Here is a 19,465-nt window from a genome sequence, read left to right on the forward strand (position 1 = left end):
GGAATATTAAATAAATCTAACTTTACTATTTTATACAATTTTAATTTTTTTATTATTGTATAAAATTTAAATAGCAAAAAAACCTTTTTCTATTTAATAAATCTAAAAATACTATATTTAATTTTTTTTAAATAAATTAAACTTTTTATTAATTAATAAAAATGTATATATTCAAATAAATTTCTGAAAAATTTTACATCAAACTTATATATTTTAATGTTATAAAATTAAAAAATCTTAATATAATAAAATTTGCTTGAGACGAAAATCTTCTATCCAAAATTTTTTATTGAACTATTTAAAAGATATAACTTATCTTTTTCCAATAGCCAATCCAAAACTAGCCCTTCCCCTTCCTTTAAAAGATAAGTCTCGGGACCGCAGTTGACAGTGAATTTGTATTTGAATTGCGAAAAGCTCAGCAATCCAAGCTTGGATAAGAAGAAGCTGAAGCACACAGTGAACAAAGTAAAAGAGGAATCTACCATGGAGAAGATGAATCACAAGAGCAAGAGCATTCACGACATCCTCCCTATTGACCTGATTCACATAATCCTACTGCGGGTGCCGATCAGACATGTAGCTCGCCTCAAGTGCGTTTCCAAGCTCTGGTGCTCTCTAATTTCTGATCCTGACTTTGCGGAATTGCATTTTCGCCACTCTCCCGCTGCTACCAAAATCTTCCTGAAAAACGGCGGTATGACTTACTTGGTTAATTTAGACGAAAATGATGCATCACAAAAAGAAATGTCTCCACCACATTCTGATTTTGAGGTATTGGGATCCTGCAGGATTCAGCAAAAGAATATCCTATTCTCATATTGTTCGTCGTCTTAAATACCATGGCTTTGGGCTTTCCTACAGTAGGAATCTGCATGGATTTGGTTATGATGCATCACAGGATGATTACTTATTTGTCGTAGCTTATAGGGATTATGAAAGGCAAGAAGATTACTTGGAATGCTTGTCCTTGAGAACCAATTCATGGATTAATCTTGATGCTGTACTCCCCAGTCCATTGGATTGGTTTGACCACAATTCTCGTGGGTTGTTCTTGAATGGCGCTATTCATTGGGTGCCTTTCTGTCTTGAAGATTACAGGGATGCTATTCTTATCTTTGATCTCAAGGAAAAGACTTTCTCAAGGATATCTGCACCGGAACAACTGCTAATCGGTGAATGCCCCTTTCCATGTCTCGCCCTACTAGGAGACTGCCTATCTTTGTATTGTGACAATTATGGTAGCCATACAACTCAGATATGGGTGATGAAAGAATATAAAGTGCACTCATCTTGGACTCTCTGTCAGATTCCTTGCAAAGCCTTTCAGCCATTGTGCTTATCCAGTAATGGTGATATTATTGGAAAATGTCATGCTTTCTCTGATAAGAGAGGGTACTTAATCTATAATGTCAGAGGAGATCTGCTCAAGCATTTTAAAAATCTTTATTGTCCCATTCGTGAAGCGGATGCTGTTTATACAGAGAGTCTCTTGTCCCTTCCTAGCAACATCAAGGATAAGGACAAGAAGAGAAAGAGGAAAAAAATTTGTATGTAACTATTCTCCTTGCTTTGCATCGAGATATTCCTGTTAAGGAATGTGTAACATGCATTATGCATCAAGGTGCAATCAAATGTCACTTTAGTCTATGGATATTGAAATTTGAATGCATCAATGCACGGAATCATTAATCATTGTCTTGCTTCTTAATTCTTATAGTCTGGTCTTGTAGTGAGGTTTTGAAGTTTAGATATTTTTCATGTCTAAAGCTTTTGGCTTTTTAGATGATTATAAAGCGTTTACATAATTAATTGTCTTTTTTTTGTGTGTTGTGGTTGGTAGAAAGTAGAAACAATGTAATAATTGGTATGTTTTCTAAACAGAATATCACATCTCTGTATGAGATTTGTGATGTGAACTGCACTTTGAAATGGTGACTTTGTTCTTATTCTCTTCATTATTCTTTCCTTAATTTTTGAATGTATAAGCGTAGATTTTTAATTCAGATTTCTGTCAATTTTCTGATTAATTTTCTATGTGCTTAAAGTGTGCAAGGAAAAACTCAATATTGCCTTTTTTGTTAGTTTTCTTTTTGCACATGAATTATAAGTTTATAACTTCTAAAAAAAAATTTATTTTTTATCTTTTAACATTTTTATTTTTTCCATTAAAATTTTTTCAAATATACTAAAAGATAAAAAAATAATCTTTTAAAAAAGTTATTTTTTAATAACTAATACTACTCAAAAAATTTCATAATTGAGGTGTTTACTAAAACTACTTAAACATGCTTTAAAAAGATAAGTTATAAAATTGTATTTTAAACATCATTTTAGAATATAAATAGGATACACAGTAAAATGACGATAGATTATCGAAGATACAATAGTAAATCTTGTATGTCCTTCCATTAATAAATAATGTGAAACGAAATAGAATTGTTCATATATTTCATTATCTACAGTGGTGTGGATCTAGTTACCGACACATTAATATGTAAATCATATAGTTTTGGACAGTGAAATATTCATTATCTTTTAAGTTTTTATATATCTTTTTATCAACTTCTTTCTATTTATCACAAATTTTACTAAAAATAAGTGAAATTTCATTCTAAAAATTATTATCTATATGACAATCTTTCATAAATATACAGGACTAAATTAGTATTTTTTTTCTTCAAAAACTAATTAGTTTGAGATCGAAATTTTTAAAAATCTAATTGTCATTTTACTCTAAGATAAAAAAAACAAAAATTAATCATTATAATTTTAAAAAGTCTAGAGACTAAATTGATGTAACAAAAATGTTAATCGAATATAAAAAATAGTTACTAAATTAATTATTACACATTTATGTATGAATACACGTATTTTTTAACTTATTTTTAATATTTATTTTGTAATGTAATATATATTCTATTCAAATAAATAAAATAACTAATTTGATAACTTATTTTTAGTATACACATAATATATTTATTATTGTTTTATATTTTTGAAAAGCAATATATTTAATATAAAAGTTTAAAATATTAGAGACTAATTTCTCACTTTTATATCCTACAAAAACAATTTCTTTTTATTATTACTCATAAATTTACAAAATAACAATTTGGGGTTAATACCTTAAGTTTAACTAATAATCCCTTGTGTTTTTAATATTACCTTTCTCGTTAGTTTTCTTTCTGTACATGAATTATAACTTCTAAAAGAAATATTTTTTATTTCTACCATTAAAATTTTTTCAAATATACTAAAAAAAAATTTAAAAAGTTTTTTAATAACTTAATACTGGTCAAACAATTTCATAATAGAGATATTTATTAGAACTACTTAAATACGTTTTAAAAAGATAAGTTATAAGATCGTATTTTGAACATCATTTTAGAATATAAATAGGATTAAAAATAAAGTGATAATTAGATTTTTGAGAATTTCGATCTCATATATATTAGTCATTAAAAAAATATCAACTAAATTTTTTATGGTATCAAATTTTGTATGTCCTTCCATTAATAAATAGTGTGAAACAAAACAGAATTATCCATATATTTCATTATCTAAAGTGGTGTGAATCTAGTTGCTAACATAATAGTATGTAAACAATGTAGTTTTGAGCCAATGAGTAATAGCTCAAATGGCATAATCTCCCCATACTCAATTAAGAGGTTACGGGTTCGAGTCTCCTGTCTTTGATAAAAAAAAAAAAACAATGTAGTTTTGAACCGTGAAATATTCATTATTTTTTAAGCTTTTATATATCATTTATCAACTACTCTCTATTTATCACAAATTCTACAAAAAATAAGTAAAGTTTTGCTCAAAAAAATATTATCTACATGACAATCTTTCTTACATATACAAGACCAAATTGGTTTTTTTTTTTTTCAAAAATTAATTATTCCGAGACCAAAATTTGTAGGGACCTAATTGTCATTTTACTTTAGGATAAAAAACAAAAATTAATTATTATAGTTTTTAGTTATTACATATTTATGTATAAATACACATATTTTTTAAATTATTTTTAATATTTATTTTATATTTTAGTATATGTTCTATTCAAATAAGTGAAATAATTAATTTGATAACTTATTTTTAGTATAAACTAGTATTTTACGTGTAATACTATTACGGGAATATAAATCTTTTAAAATTATGTCGGTTCTGGTATTATAGATTATGACACGAAAAATTTATAGCATTAAATTATTTTTATAAAATGGTCGTAAAGGACAAAAGTTCCCGTTGGCTAAGAAGACTAGAGTCTTAAACAAAATTAAATAATAAATTTTTTAGTTATTATTTTCAAATGAAAGAGTTTAATTTTTTTCACTTTATTTTAACATTTGTTATCTAAAATTTAAAAGAATTTAACATGTATATTTTTATATTTAATTAGATATTAAATTTGTTGCACAAATAGAGATAATTAATTTTTATACTTACTATTTAAAAATAATATTTTTTTCTAGATATATAAAAATATAATTAGATATTAATATAAAAAAATTTCTATTGATAATTATAAAATTAACTCATTTTTTTAAAAATAATTGAATATTGATTCTAACTTCTAATCATATCATTAGTATTTTTTTAAATTATATGTAATTTTAAAAGAAAAGAAGTGAAAATATATATTAAAAATATAAGCAGTAAAAATTTAAAATTAAATAAAAAATACGTATATAATAATATTTTTATTTAAATTATATTATGTTGTTAATTTTATTTTTTGTAGAACATAAAGGTAGAGAAAAATAGAGAACGAGATAAAAGAGAGAGAAAGATAAAGAAGAAAGACGAGAGATGGAGTTTGTTAATTTTGGAAGTTAAGAAAATTTTTTATTTTAATTATAATGAAAATATCTGGTAACATATTTTGATTTGTCAAATTACTAATATAAAATATGAATTATAAATTATATATAGAGTAAGAAAGATAGAGACACTTAATTCTGTTGTAACTAAGGTGTAGGATTGACAAGTTGAACTGGAAAAAGCTTCTAGAGATTTTTTTTTCCTTTGCTTTAAAGTATGATTTCCCTTCCAACAATGAATGTGAAAAACTGGAACATTTGAAAGTGCAAATAGAGCTTCATCAAGTTGAATCCAATTTGTTATTACTTTGTGATTAATGTACAAGTACTGAGCAAGATGCATTATGCATCGTGTTGCATTTAGATGTGACTTTTGACTATCCGTGGTGAAACTTGATTTATCAAATACCTTAGGAATCATTAATCACTGTCTTGCTTTCTATAGTCTAGTCTTGTGCTTAGGTTTTATGGTTTAGCTCTTTTTCATTTCAAAAGCTGTGATCGTTACCATGTAAATCTTGTATCAGTTCTGCTATGTTACCAACAGCATATCTGCCAACTTCTGCCAACTCTTATTTATAATTGTATTTCATGGAAGTATGTTCGTAGATGTGTCTAATAAAAATATCTTTTTTATAGCTGTGTTTAATAGAAGTGTCTTTGTAGATATATTTTCTAGATGTGTCTCTTTATATATGTATTTAAAATATATTAATTATTAGACACATCCACAAACACACTTCCATGAAACACAATTATAAATAAGAGTTGGCAGAAGTTGGCAGATAATATGTTGGTAACCTATACTTTTCCATCTTGTATATACTTTGTATACTTTCAGTTTCAATGTTAGCTTTGACAACACCATAAATAATGATGTGGATCGTTATAATGTTAGGCACATCACAATGCAATAAAAACTCATGAGATTTATCTTAATGTCATACAAGTAATCAATATGTGGCTGATAAAACCAGTCAAAAAAGTATTGGTAATTAACCAAAAACTTATGTAGAGGCAGCGGTGCGATGAAATTTGTCTTAGTAACCATGGGTATCAGTAAATTATTTGGGGAACGTAAATGCTGGTTTAACAACAGTTTAAGCGAAATTCAACGGCCCTAGTTCATTGGACATGCCGGTAGAGTTTCATAACAAACACTTAGTCAAAGCGAAATGTGTAAAAGTATTACAAATACATTGAATTCTTCTCAAATTTCCCTGTTTTCACAAACAAAATCAACAGATGTCATGCATGCTGGAAAGCTATCAGGATGCCTACAACTTGTTGTCGTCAATACAAGTAAAAAGGTATTAGATGGGGAGGCGGTTGGATAAAATGTATAAGCAATTTTTTCTTATATGAAATACATCAAACACATTATTATTGAATATTGACCCTCACTCCCAGTAGCAAGTAGCAACAAATTTTAGTAGTGTAAATAAAGCTTTCAAGGAGGTGACGCTTCTTGAGTGCTTAATGTACACTTTTTGGCATGTCTGTTTTTTTTTTTAACCACAAAATTGTCCTGGATGAGTTTGCTATCTATTTTGTTCATCGTCATCTTCTGCTTCTTCTCTCTCTTTGAACCCTAATCCAAAAGATTATTCTTGATCAAATTGTTATCTACTCAGTTACTAAGGATTTTTATTTTATATCCTTACATCAATATGCTACACTTAAACTAATAGGCTAAAATACGTAAACAAGCCAAAGGGAGAACAATTTGACACAAATAAGCCAAACCAAAATCTGATTCATCAATCCACCAAAGCACATTTCTATGTAGTTCGAACCAATATGGTTCGAACTCACTTTCCAAGTAATTCGAATACACTCCTCAAGTAATTCGAACTAGCTTGGTTCGAATTACACAGACCATATTTCGTTCTAGGCTGGTTCGAATTAGTGAGGACCAGAGCTATATATATATGGTGTGAACGTGAGTTGCTATCATTAGAGGGGGTAATATGGCTAGTGAGGAGAGTTTAGCAGTGTTGGTTCACCACAGAGGATCCATTAAGAGAAAAACTCATTCCAGTGTGAAATTCACTGATAAGGATCCTCTCTGTATTATCGTCAGCCCTACGACAAGGTATGAAGACCTTGTTAGCTCTGTACTGCTGAAACTTGGTCTGGAAGGTGTGAAACGGGTTAAGAAATTTTTTTTATCAATTTCCAATCACGGTGCTCCAGGAAACCGTAAAGTACGATTGTTTCACGATCGGGAGTGATGAGGACTTGCAGGTCATGTTTCATTTTCGCCGGCAGTTTCCAGAGGTGAGGACATCAGAACTGTTGGCAAAGTTGGTTGACGCAGTGTTCAGCTCGGGGAGTTCGAACCGGAATACCACCACTTTAGCCACGGTAGCCGGTTCTAGCTCCAGACCTGCCGTTGCATCTTCCTCCGTCCCTGCGTATGAGCCACCCGTCCAACCTGTCGCCTCTCCTTCGTTCGCTGTTGATCTCAACGGCAGTGTAGGCGACGAGGTCGGAGAAGGGGAATATCTGCGGACCTCTTTACAGTGTGCTGCACCGGCTGGGGTTGGAGATGGATTCTTGGATGATCCAGAGGACGATGATGTCGAGCCGGATATGATTGCTGATGACAGTGGCGATGATGTTGGAGCAAGTGAGCCTGCTGGGGCGGGCGGTGGTTCTAGCTCTGGCACGCAGCAGTACCCTCCACATTTTTTCTCTTTGGACTTGGATGCCATGAGGCAGGAGGGGGTTCCTGGGCAATCGGCTGGATTTGGCGCTAGAGATGCTGAAGGGTCTGCAGGTCTGACAGAGTTTCAGGTTGGTCAGCAATTTCCAGATAAAGAAGAGGCCCTGTTAAGTGTCAAGACTTACAGCATCCGACGAGGGGAAAGTACAAGGTCGTGGAGTCTGACTATCGCCGGTATGTGGGCAAGTGTTCTGAGTTCGGCAATGGGTGCACATGGTTGATTCGGCTTAGTCTCCGATAGCGCAAGGGGATTTGGGAGGTCAAACGTTACAACGGACCACATACTTGTCTCGCCACCTCCATTTCCAGCGACCACAGGAGTTTGGATTACCATGTGATATCGGCATTCATTATGCCAATGGTTAGGGCTGATGCATCCGTCAGCATCAAGGTGCTCCTAAATGCCACCGCCGCACACTTTGGGTTTAGGCCGACTTACAGGAGGGTCTGGTTGGCGAAGCAGAAGGCTGTTGCCCTCATCTATGGTGACTGGGATGAGTCGTACAACGAGCTCCCAAGGTGGGTGTTAGGAGTCCAGTTGACGATGCCTGGTACTGTTGCAGTGCTAAGGACGAGCCCTGTTCGTGTCGGTGGACAGTTGGACGAGTCTCGAGCTTATTTTCACAAACTATTCTGGACGTTTCCACCATGTATCAAGGCATTCCATCATTGCAAGCCCCTAGTTAGTATTGACGGCACCCATCTGTATGGCAAGTATGGGGGAACGTTGCTTGTCGCGATTGCACAGGACGGGAACTCCAACATACTCCCTGTTGCATTCGCATTAGTCGAGGGTGAGAATGCTGAGTCGTGGTCCTTCTTTCTTTCCCACCTGCGTGAGCATGTGACACCGCAGCTGGGTCTGCTGGTTATCTCGGACAGGCATAACGGCATCAAGGCCACGCTTGAGGCTCCTGATGGAGGCTGGTTACCTCCGTCTGCATACCGGGCATTCTGCATTCGACATGTTGCGGCAAATTTCGCCCTCACCTTTAGGGGCAAAGACGCAAGGAGGCTACTTGTGAATGCGGCGTACGCTAAGACCGAGGTCGAGTTCTATTACTGGTTTGATATTCTTAGGTCCGAAGACCCGGCGATGTGTGATTGGGCAAACCGGATTGAGTATTTGTTGTGGACACAACATTGTGATGAGGGGCGTAGATTCGGACACATGACGACGAATATATCTGAGTGTGTGAACTCGATCCTTAAGGGTGTCAGAAACCTTCCTGTGTGCTCGCTAGTGAAGGCAACATACGAAAGGTTGGCCGAATTATTTGTTTGCAAAGGGAGAGAGGCTGAGGCGCAGATGGGAACCGGACAACAATTTAGTCAGCACTTGGTGAAGTGTATAGAGGCCAACTTGAAGACGGCTAGGTGCTTCACGGTTACTGTGTACGACAGGGATAACTCCGAGTTCACTGTCGCATAGACAACTCCGACTAGTTCTTTCTCACTGGGTAGCTACAGAGTCTCGCTTGCATCTCACACATGTGACTGCGGATACTTCCAGGCACTTCATTTTCCGTGTTCCCACGCACTGGCATGCTGTGCCTACTCACAGCTTACATGGGAGCCTTACGTCCACCAGGTGTATCGTCTTAGTTCGGTCTTCAGTGTGTATCAGATGGGTTTCACACCTCCCATTCCGGAGGGTTTCTGGCCACCATATGACGGGCCGACTGTCATCCCTGACCCCAATAAGAGGCGTGCGAGAGAGGGTCGTCCCAGGTCCACTCGGATACGGACCAATATGGACGAGGCAGATTCGAACCGGCCAAAGAGATGTGGGCTTTGTCGGCAGCCCGGCCACACACGTCGGAGTTGCCCACAGCTCGGAGGAGCAGAGCACACACGGGGACATGATTAGGTGTATTGGTGGCTTTGGTACTTTTGTTATTTCAATTTCGCGTTTAGATTCCACTATTATCGGTTTTCTTACTTGTAGTTGGTGACTGATAGAATTTGTTAACGTTAGTGCGATGTACTTTGAATGGAATTTTAGTTAATGAATATGTTCTGTCTCCGCAGTTTTAAACGAAATGTATGTCTAATGCACACCGGAATAAATAACTGTACGAGTTTTATTAAGACATGATGCGGAAACTATGTTCGTAACTTAAATTGCTGTGTGGAACGAATTCTGAGTAATTCGAACCATGTTAGTTCGAATTACTTGGTGACTATTTCTTCAGTGTAATTCGAACCTATTTGGTTCGAATTATGAAGTTAGAGTTCGAACCAAATTGGTTCGAATTATGTGGCTATGGGTTATATTGGTTCGAATTACTTGGAAAGTGAATTCGAACCACATTGGTTCGAACTACGTAAAAATGTACTTTGGTTGATTGATGAATCAGATTTTACTTTGGTTTATTCGTGTTAAATTATTCTTCCTTTGGCTTGTTTACGTTTTTTACCCAACTAATATGTAAAAGAAACTACCATCCAAAACAGACAAATCAGACTAGAATAATTAGCAAGATTTTAGAATATGCTTAATGAAAACTCAAAATAGAATTAAACAGAAATAAACCAACTAATTAAAAAATTCACTTGGTCTTAATCACTTTAATGGTGATTGTAGTAAAATGCAACTATATTAAAAGGCAAATTATGTTTACTACATCACATCAGAATGCCAAAAACAGCTATATGCCAAATGGAACAAGTTAACAGCAGTTTCTTATTTAGGGTGTGTTTGGATTTGCTTTGGAGAAGAGAGAAGCTCGTTTGAGTTTCTTGAAAGCTTCATCTTTATGTTTGACAATATTTTTATGCTGTAAACGTAGAAGTGATTTCTGCTTTCAACCCAGGTTTACCAAAAGCTAAAAATTCTAGCTTTTCCGTTCACCTTTTCACGTTAGATTGAACTTTAGGTTCTATGTACCAATTATGTCCTTCATTATTCATATGTTTATTTTTTTTATAGTACTTTTTTCTAATACTCTCTTATGTATATTATTATTTTTTATAAAATTTCTGTTTTTTTATATGAGTTCTTTTACTGTTATTGTTATTTCTTTTTTGTATGGAATATTTTTTTTATTTTGTATTATAATTCTATTAATTCTATTAGAGTACTAAAAAATATTGAGAGTACTAAAAAAATATTAAAATTTATTTAAATATTTAAAATAAAATTATAAGATAACATAAAATAATTATTTAAATTCATGTCCTTTTTTGTAATTTTTTATCTAAAAATGATTTTGAATAATGTAATCCAAACAATATTTAGTTTACTATAATCCATTTTAAATAAGAATTACCAAACATAAACCACGTTAATACTAACTCACTTTTGATCAAAATCAATTCTACAAAATCAATTTTATACAAACCTCAGTTTGCAAACCGTAATCCAAACACACACTTAGTAGCATAGGACATGACAGCAATCAAAACTTGGATGAATTTACTTGCTCTAGAAACAGCAATATAGGATGCTTTTAACTTGTGTGGACACAAGAACGGTCTTGTGTATCTTTACTCTTCTTTGCCCCTTCTTTTTTTTAGTAATTACTCAAATCAGTCCCAACGATTTTAAAATCGAACATTTTAGTCCCTAAGAAAAATTAATACACATATCAATCCCCAAGATTTTACTCCGACAAACAAATCAGTCCCCAATTCATTTTTCAGCAAAGTAATTACTCAGATCAGTCCCAAAGATTTTAAAAATGAACATTTTAATCCTAAAAAAAAAATTAATGTACAAATCAAAGTAATTACACAATAATATTGTATTATATTTTTTGTATTTTTTAGACAAAAATAATGATAAATTTATTTATTAAATTCTTATATATATATATAGTCACTCAATAATAATAATAATAACAATAATAATAAAATTATTAGATATTATTCTACAAAAAATTCAAGATTAAAACCATTTGATATTTTTGTATTTAATATAATTAAAAGATGTGCTATGTAAAAAAATATGTTTATATTAAAAAATATGTATTAAAAAAATATTTTAATTTGAATTTATATTAAATAGATTTTTTTAATACAAACATATTTTTTAAAATAGTACATCTTTTGATTATATTAAATACAAAAATATCAAATGATTTTAACTTTGAACTTCTTGTAAAATAATCTCTAATAATTTTATTTATTATTATTATTATTATTATTATTGAGTGAGTATATATATATATATATATATATATTTAATGAATAAATTTATTATTATTTTTGTCCAAAAAATACAAAAGATATAGTATAATATTATTGTGCAATTAATAATAAAAAAAATTTTTTGGACGGAAGACTATTATGTCTAACAGAGAGAAACGTTGATTTGTACATTAGTTTTTTTTATTTGGGGATTGATTTGGGTAATTATTCTGCCAGAAAATAAACTAGAGACTGATTTGTCTGCCGGAGTAAAACTTTAGGGATTGATCTGTGTATTAATTTTCTTTAAAGACTAAAATGTCAAATTCTAAAATCTTTGGGACTGGTTTACGTAATTACTCCTTTTTTTTTTTTTTTTTCTGACCTTTGAAAAAATCATAGCAAATGAAGGCTTAACTTGTTAGCTTCCATTTTGAGGGATAATTTTGAGACTTCTTTATACACTCTCAAAAAAAAAAAATGGTATTGTTTTTTCAATTTCCTATCCAAAACTGACCCTACCCTTCCCTTATGTTTCCAAAGCAATTTGAAGTCCCTGGGGTTGAGTCAATTGTTATATGAATTGCAAAAAGCTCATCAATCCAAGCATGGATAAGAAGAAGAAGCAGCTGAAGCACACGGTGAACAAAGCAAAAGAGCAATCGAGCATGGAGAAGAGGAATCAGAATGACAAGAGCAAGACCATTCACGACATCCTCCCTCTTGATCTGATTCACAGAATCCTTCTGCTGGTGCCGATCAGACATCTCGCTCGCCTCAGATGCGTTTCCAAGCTGTGGTACTCTCTAATTTCCGAACCTGACTTTGCGGAATTGCATTTTCACCACTCTCCCGCTGCCACCAACGCATGCTTCTTCATGAAAAACTACACTATGGCTTACTTGGTTTACTTAGACGACAATGATGCATCAAAAAAAGTGGTGTGTCCCCCTTTCAAGAAGAAACCACCTTCTGATTTTGAGGTATTGGGATCCTGCAGAGGATTTATTCTCTTGCATCGATACCCACATTTTCTTGTGGTATGGAACCCACTGACTGGAGTCAGCAAAAGAATATCCTATTCTCATATTGTTAGTCGTCCTAAATACCATAGCTTTAGGCTTCCCTACAGTACGCATCTGCATGGATTTGGTTATGATGCATCACAGGATGATTACTTAGTTGTTGCAGCTTGTAGGGATTATGAAAGGCAAGAAGATCATTTGGAATGCTTGTCCTTGAGAACCAATTCATGGATTAATCTTGATGCTGTACTCCCCAGTCCATTGGATTGGTTTGACCACAATTCTTGTGGGTTGTTCTTGAATGGCGCTATTCATTGGGTGCCTTCCTTTCTTAAAGATTACAGGGATGCTATTCTTTGCTTTGATCTGAAGGAAAGGACTTTCTCAAGGATATCTGCACCGGAACAACTGCTAATCATTGCATGCCCCTTTCGAAGGCTCGCCCTACTAGGAGACTGCCTATCTTTGTATGGTCACAATTATAGTAGCGGTACAACTGAGATATGGGTGATGAAAGAATATAAAGTGCACTCATCCTGGACTCTCTATGAGATTCCTTGCAAAATCTTTCAGCCATTGTGCTTATCCAGTAATGGTGATATTATTGGAAGAGGTTATGATAAAATAGGGTACTTCATATACAATGTCAGAGGAGACATGCTCAAGCGTTTTAAAAATCTTCCTTGTCCGCCTCCCATCCGATACTGTGTATACAGAGAGTCTCTTGCCGTGTTGCCACTCCCTAGCGGCATTAAGGATAAGGATAAGAAGAAGAAGGAAAACTGTATGTAACTATTTTCCTATGCTTTGAAATCTATTCTCATTCGTTTTCAATGCATTGTGATTAATGAATAAGTAATGTGCAATATGCATTATGCATCAAGTTTCAATCAAATGTCACTTTATTCCATGGATATTGAAATTTGAATTTATCAATGCTTAGGGAATCATTAATCATTGTCTTGGCTTCCTATAGTCTGGTCTTGTGGTGGAGTTTCAAAGTTTAGATCTTTTTCATGACTAAAGTTTTGACTTTTACCAGTTCTGCTTTTTGGCAGGCCATCAAGTTCACCATCAAGTTTAGGCTCTTTAGAATCACCCAAGATTCAAACAGAGAGAGAATGAGGAGCCAACATATGAGTGGACAACTTGCCACTTGGAGAAGAACATTTGAAAAGTGCAAATGAAGTTTAGTCTCTTTTTCAATCCAATATATATTTTGAATCAAATCTAATAGTAATATTTCTTAGTTGGTTATGCAAAACTTATAGGTTTTATTTTGCAGATTACATAATATACTCCTTCTTTTAATCTTACCTTTAGCGTTGTTGTTTTTAGAAGTTCACTAGCAAATGATGGCAAACCCAGAAACAAAAAGTTACAGTATACCAGAGTTGTTTTATTTTGAGTCTTGCTTCCTACACTCTAGTCTTGTGGTGAGGTATGTTTCGTTATTGTGCTGAGTGCTATACATAAGTATATTTTTTCTCATTGATTGTATCTGGTAATGAAACCTTGTAGCATGTTGATATAATTGTTATAGTGGTGTAAATTTTACATTTTATGTATGCCTTTCAACATTATTTTATTAGGTACTTTGTAGTTTTAGGATTAGCTTTTAGATATATTTTTATTAAATGCAATTCTGAACTTTTAAGCTGAGGTGTATGTGGAATATGATAGCAAATGAAGACTTAAATATTGGATAGCAAATGAAGACTTAACTTGCTAGCTTCCATTTTCTTTAAACCCCTTTCTGAATGTGTAACAGAAGATGGAAGCTATTGCACTCTAAAATTAATAGGTTAAAAAAAAGGGGATGGCTGAGATTCATGAGCAGAACTAGATACAAATAAATATTTTAGATCGAAATGTTAAATATGCCTTTCTTAATAGTAGGGATAATTTTATATTTGATCCCTCTTCAATTTTGTAGTGCATGTTCTTTCATTTCGCTTTCAAACTATTAAGGCAGTGTCCAGAAACTCAGAGAGTAACCATAGAGGAAAGAAGATTATGCTTTAAATCTACACTATTTAATACTTTGTTCAAAATGCAACATGGAAAAATCCTTTGAAACATAGGCCTATTTTATATATTTTAGAGTTTAGATTGATCTAACAATTTTGATGATCTAATACTTTACTCGATGCAGCAAAAGGCAGAGAAAAAGCTAGCAGCAACGGAAGAAAACAACCACATGTAACACCACCATAAAATCACTTAATTGCAAGATAACTAGAAATTCCAATATGAACAACTATAGTCTATAATTATTCTCAAATGCACTTATTTTGGCAGCTAATTTTGCCTGCATCTCTCAGGGGCCAACACATAGTATCTTATTTTTGGCTACTTCTGTAGTTCTTTATTTGGTTGTATAGGTCTAACACTAGTCCTTGACTCAATTCATTGTAAGTTATTTGTGTGCTATGTTAATAACTCAATACTATAATTAACTACTAAATCATTTATCATATAATGTATATATTTAGCCATATAAAAAATAGTCACTAAATTAATTATTATATATTTGTCTATAAATACATGTATTTTTTTTTAACCAAATTGAGTTGGTCGAGTGGTCAGTTCACTCGCCAGCAACTCATTGGCCAGACCTTTAAATGAAACTCAGATCCACGATAGATTATTTAGTATACACATAATATAATTATTGTTATTTTATATTTAAAAAAAAGTTTAATTACTTTGTTAGTCTTTATGTTTTATCGAATTCGCAATTTATTATATTCGTTTTCTTTCAATTGGATCTTTATATAGGTCTTTTCTATATCAAAAGCATTAAAATTATTGGAATAATCCTTCTAAAAAATATGTGTTTAAAGATCTCATTAGATTCTTTTTTGTGAGTATTTTTAATTTGTAAAAAAATATTTCATTAACTCTACTATTTTTTTTCTTCACAAATACATAATTACAAAATTAAAAGAAAAGACGAATAGAGTAATTAAATATTTAAAAATCAATCTTTTATTACTAGGCTATATTTTATTTTATATGATTCACACATGTGAGTTACGCTGGGGTTATGGAGTTTTAGGGTGATATATAGTATATCCTGAATCCTGTTTAGGGGGAAGAAATCGGACTGCCCGATTTCTTTAAAGAGAGAGAGGGTGACACTCGAATAGGATATAGATGCAACGAAGTCAACCACGGAAGCAGCTGCATGCGCACCACGTGGAAGCAGTACGAAGGTGACACTCAGCACCACGTGGAAGCCCGATTTCTTTAAAGAGAGAAGGGGTGACGCTCGAATAGGATATTTAGATGCAACGAAGTCAACCACGGAAGCAGCTGCATGCGCACCACGTGGAAGCAGTACGAAGGTGACACTCAGCACCACGTGGAAGCGTGGAAGTAGTACGAAGATGACACTCGCACCACGTAGAAGCAGTATGAAGGTGACACTCAAATGAGATATAGATGCAACGAAGCCAATCATAGAAGTAGCTGCATGCACCCCACGTGGAAGCAGTCAAGCAGTACGTGTGTATTGTTCGATTACTAAAATCGGACCGCCCAATTATAGTCCTTTCAATCGGTCCGTCCGATTTATTCTGCGTAATCATCACAATCCAATAAAACACCATATACCTCTGTAACCATATTATATACCAATAATCACTCCATATCAAAATTAAAAAAACTCTTTATATACCCATAAATTTACAAAGATGAAAACTAGGTGCATGCACCTGAGTTTCCACATAACAATTTGGGGTTAATGCTTTATAAGTTTATCTAATAATCCCTTGTGTTCACAAGCAGATTCAAATCCCGTGTTGTACCAAGGCAGAAACCCTAACAAAAGAACAAAGCTGAAGAGTGATCGATCATGGAGGAGAAGAAGCAGAAGAGCATTAACGACATCCTTCCTCTTGACCTGATTCAAAGAATCTTACTGAGGATTCCGGTCAAACATCTCGGCCGCATCAAGTGCGTTTCGAAGCTTTGGCACTCTCTCATTTCCGATCCACACTTTGCGGAATCGCATCTTCACCTCTCTCTTGCATCCACCCATGCGTGCATCCACAAAAAAAACTCCACGGAAGCTTACCTTGTTCACCTAGAAGAAGCATTCAACGACAAAAATTATAAAGTAAGAGAGGTATCTTTCCCTTTCAAGAAGCCGCCACCTTCTGAGTTTCGTTTGATGGGATCCTGCAGAGGGTTTGTTCTCTTACACCAAGAGCCACACTTTTTTGTAGTATGGAACCCACTCACCGGATTCAGCAAAATAGTATCTTACTCTTGGTTAGATATTGTTCATCGTACTAAGGGCAGGTACTTTAAATTTTCCGGTAATGCGATGCTGTATGGATTTGGTTACGATGCGACACTGGATGACTACTTAGTTGTTATAGCTTGGATGGATAGTAACTGCCAACTCTTAGATTGCTTCTCCTTGAAAACCAATTCATGGATTAATCTTGATGCTGCAGTCCCCAAACCATTGGGTCTTACGGAGTGGCGATCTCGTGGGTTGTTCTTGAATGGCTCTATTCATTGGTTGCCTTACTATCTTGAAAAACATCACAGTGATGGTCTTCTTGTATTTGATCTGAAGGAAAGAAGTTTCTCAAAGATATCTTTGCCTGAACAACTCAAAATGCGTGATGCTGCCACATTTCTCATACTAGGAGGGTTCCTAGCCTTGTGTTCTCAGGACTATGTTGGATGTAAAACACACATATGGGTGATGAAAGAATACAAAGTGCATTCATCTTGGACTTTGTATGTGATTCCTTGTTTAGAGTTTGAGCCTCTATGCTTATCCAATGATAGTGACGTTGTTGCAGTAATATATAGATCATTAAAGTTTGCCAAATATAATATCAGAAAAGAACTGCTCCAACGTTTTAGATGTCCTCATTTTCAACTGCAGACTTACAACTGGACATGGTGCACTGTATATACAGAGAGTCTCTTGCCGTTCCCTAGTAATAGTAAGCATAAGGATAGGAAGAAGAAGAAAAATGCTATTTAACTATTCTGCATTGTGCATCAAGTTGTATTCAGATCTGAGTTTTGACTATCCATGGTGAAACTTGATTTATCAAGTGCTTGGGGAATCATTAATCACTGCCTTGCTTTCTAGAGTCTAGTCTTGTGGTGAGGTTTTAGGGTTTAGCTCTTTTTCATATCTAAAGCTGTGACATTTTACTATGAAAATCTTATACATGCTTCGTTGTTTCTGCTGATTGCTATAGATAAATATACTTTTCTCATTAATTTGATTGTATACTTTCAGCTGCCATGTTAGCTTTGGCAACGCCACAAATATTTTTTAGCTGATGTGTATCCTTATAATGTTAGGCACATCAGAATGAAATCAAACACATAAGATCTATCTTAATGTCATACAAGTAATCAATATGTGACTGATGAAATCGTTAGTCAAAAAAGCATTGGTAATTAACCAAGAATTGATGTAGAGACTGAGTTGGTTACTTGAACTAGGTGTTACCAAAGGGCAACTACATAACCTAATTTATAACTGAAGAAATAAAGAAGAAAAACTGGCAATGAAACTGGACATGCCAGTGGAGTTTCATAACAAACACTTGGTCAAAGCGAAATGTGTATGCGTATTACAAATATATTGAGTTTTTCTCAAATTCCCGTTTAGTAAAGCAACTCTCAAAGACTCAAATACATCAAACACATTATTATTGAATATTGACCCTCACCCACCAAGTAGCAACAAATTTCAGTGTAAGGCTTCAAAGGAGCTGACACTTGAAACAACACATACGCATATAGTGACATGGCGTTTACACTTCTTGACCTGTCTTCTTCTTCGAAACCAAGAAATTGTTTTTTTTCGTTGAAACAAAAAAATTGTTCTTGATCAGATTTTTATCTAGTCAGTTACTAAGGATTTTTATTTTATATCCTTACTTTAACTTAATACATTTAAACTAATATGTAAAAGAAACTACCAATCTAGGACAGATACATCAGACTAAAGTAGCTAGCAATATATGGATGCTTTTCTTGTTCAGTCAAAATCAATATCAAGATTATTGTTGATATAGTCAAGGACCACAACTCTGAAAGTTCATCCCAGTTGCAGTCTTTGATGATCAGATGTTGGAGAGATGACATTGCACCTTTCTCTAGTATCCATTCTTTGACACCCATCCCTTTCAAATGAAACACTTCAAGATTTGGGAAGCTTTTAGCGGCAAGGCTAAGAGAGTCTTCACTGAACATCCCTCGTGAGGTTACTTTGAGAACACAGAGGCTGGTAAGTTCTCCCAGACTGTTCAAGAAACTGTAGCTAAAGTTAAGCTCATCAAGATCATACATCTTTATATTTATCTGGGGAATCTTTGAAGGAAATTCATGTGCCTTTAATGTCAATTTCTTAAAGTCCACTAGTTTTAGTTTTTCTAAATTTTTAAGGTGATGCAAGCCTTGTAATAGTTCATGCTCTGTACACTTACTTTTGATATTCCACTCTAATCCCAATTTTCTTAGTTTGGAGAATCTTCCATTAACAATGGAGGACATTATCACTCCTTTAACATTGACAAGTTGGAGGATTTGGAGATTCGGCAAACAATCTTTTCCTGATGTATCAGGTGGAATGGTTTTACTAGTCACACATAACATCATTTCAAGATGTTTCAGTTTCTTGAGCCTCCATATTCCATACGAGAGGTTATAATGGGAAGCAAGCTCAACAGTTAAAGTCTCTAGATTCCGAAGGGTGCAGATTGGATCAG

General features: G+C 33.8%; 3 protein-coding genes across 4 annotated transcripts; all 3 read left to right on the top strand.

Annotated features, from left to right (window-relative positions):
* The first annotated feature begins 486 nt into the window (after positions 1–486).
* On the top strand, positions 487–1,817 carry LOC107606016 (F-box protein CPR1-like). The gene is made up of 2 exons (XM_016307978.3): positions 487–697; positions 792–1,817. Exons 1-2 carry the CDS (start codon positions 487–489, stop codon positions 1,556–1,558), a joined length of 978 nt encoding a protein of 325 aa, XP_016163464.1. The 3' UTR covers positions 1,559–1,817.
* Positions 1,818–12,147: 10,330 nt separating this feature from the next.
* On the top strand, positions 12,148–14,273 carry LOC107606015 (F-box protein CPR1-like). 2 transcript variants are annotated; one of them, XR_015891961.1, is made up of 3 exons: positions 12,148–13,494; positions 13,769–13,898; positions 14,049–14,273. XR_015891961.1 is itself a non-coding variant. In XM_016307977.3 (2 exons), exons 1-2 carry the CDS (start codon positions 12,264–12,266, stop codon positions 13,792–13,794), a joined length of 1,257 nt encoding a protein of 418 aa, XP_016163463.1. In that variant the 5' UTR covers positions 12,148–12,263; the 3' UTR covers positions 13,795–14,273. The 2 variants fall into 2 exon arrangements, 1 of the variants encoding a protein (XP_016163463.1); XM_016307977.3 differs by having other exon boundaries at positions 13,769–14,273.
* A 2,097-nt stretch (positions 14,274–16,370) lies between these two features.
* On the top strand, positions 16,371–17,929 carry LOC107607802 (F-box protein CPR1-like). The gene has a single exon (XM_016309704.3). It carries the CDS (start codon positions 16,570–16,572, stop codon positions 17,719–17,721), a length of 1,152 nt encoding a protein of 383 aa, XP_016165190.1. The 5' UTR covers positions 16,371–16,569; the 3' UTR covers positions 17,722–17,929.
* Positions 17,930–19,465: the final 1,536 nt, after the last annotated feature.

The sequence above is a fragment of the Arachis ipaensis genome, chromosome B7 (genome assembly GCF_059453495.1).
Source record: "Arachis ipaensis isolate K30076 ecotype BB chromosome B7, ASM5945349v1, whole genome shotgun sequence".
In the NCBI taxonomy this organism is placed as follows: Eukaryota; Viridiplantae; Streptophyta; class Magnoliopsida; order Fabales; family Fabaceae; genus Arachis; species Arachis ipaensis.

What these genes read in the sequence shown, in the direction of transcription:
- LOC107606016 (XM_016307978.3), top strand. Translation starts at nt 487, where the DNA reads ATGGAGAAGATGAATCACAAGAGCAAGAGCATTCACGACATCCTCCCT. An exon ending in AATCTTCCTGAAAAACGGCG is followed by an intron (nt 698 to 791) that starts GTATGACTTACT and finishes GGGATCCTGCAG; the next exon opens with GATTCAGCAAAAGAATATCC.
- LOC107607802 (XM_016309704.3), top strand. Translation starts at nt 16,570, where the DNA reads ATGGAGGAGAAGAAGCAGAAGAGCATTAACGACATCCTTCCTCTTGAC.
- LOC107606015 (XM_016307977.3), top strand. Translation starts at nt 12,264, where the DNA reads ATGAATTGCAAAAAGCTCATCAATCCAAGCATGGATAAGAAGAAGAAG. An exon ending in TAAGAAGAAGAAGGAAAACT is followed by an intron (nt 13,495 to 13,768) that starts GTATGTAACTAT and finishes GCTTTTTGGCAG; the next exon opens with GCCATCAAGTTCACCATCAA.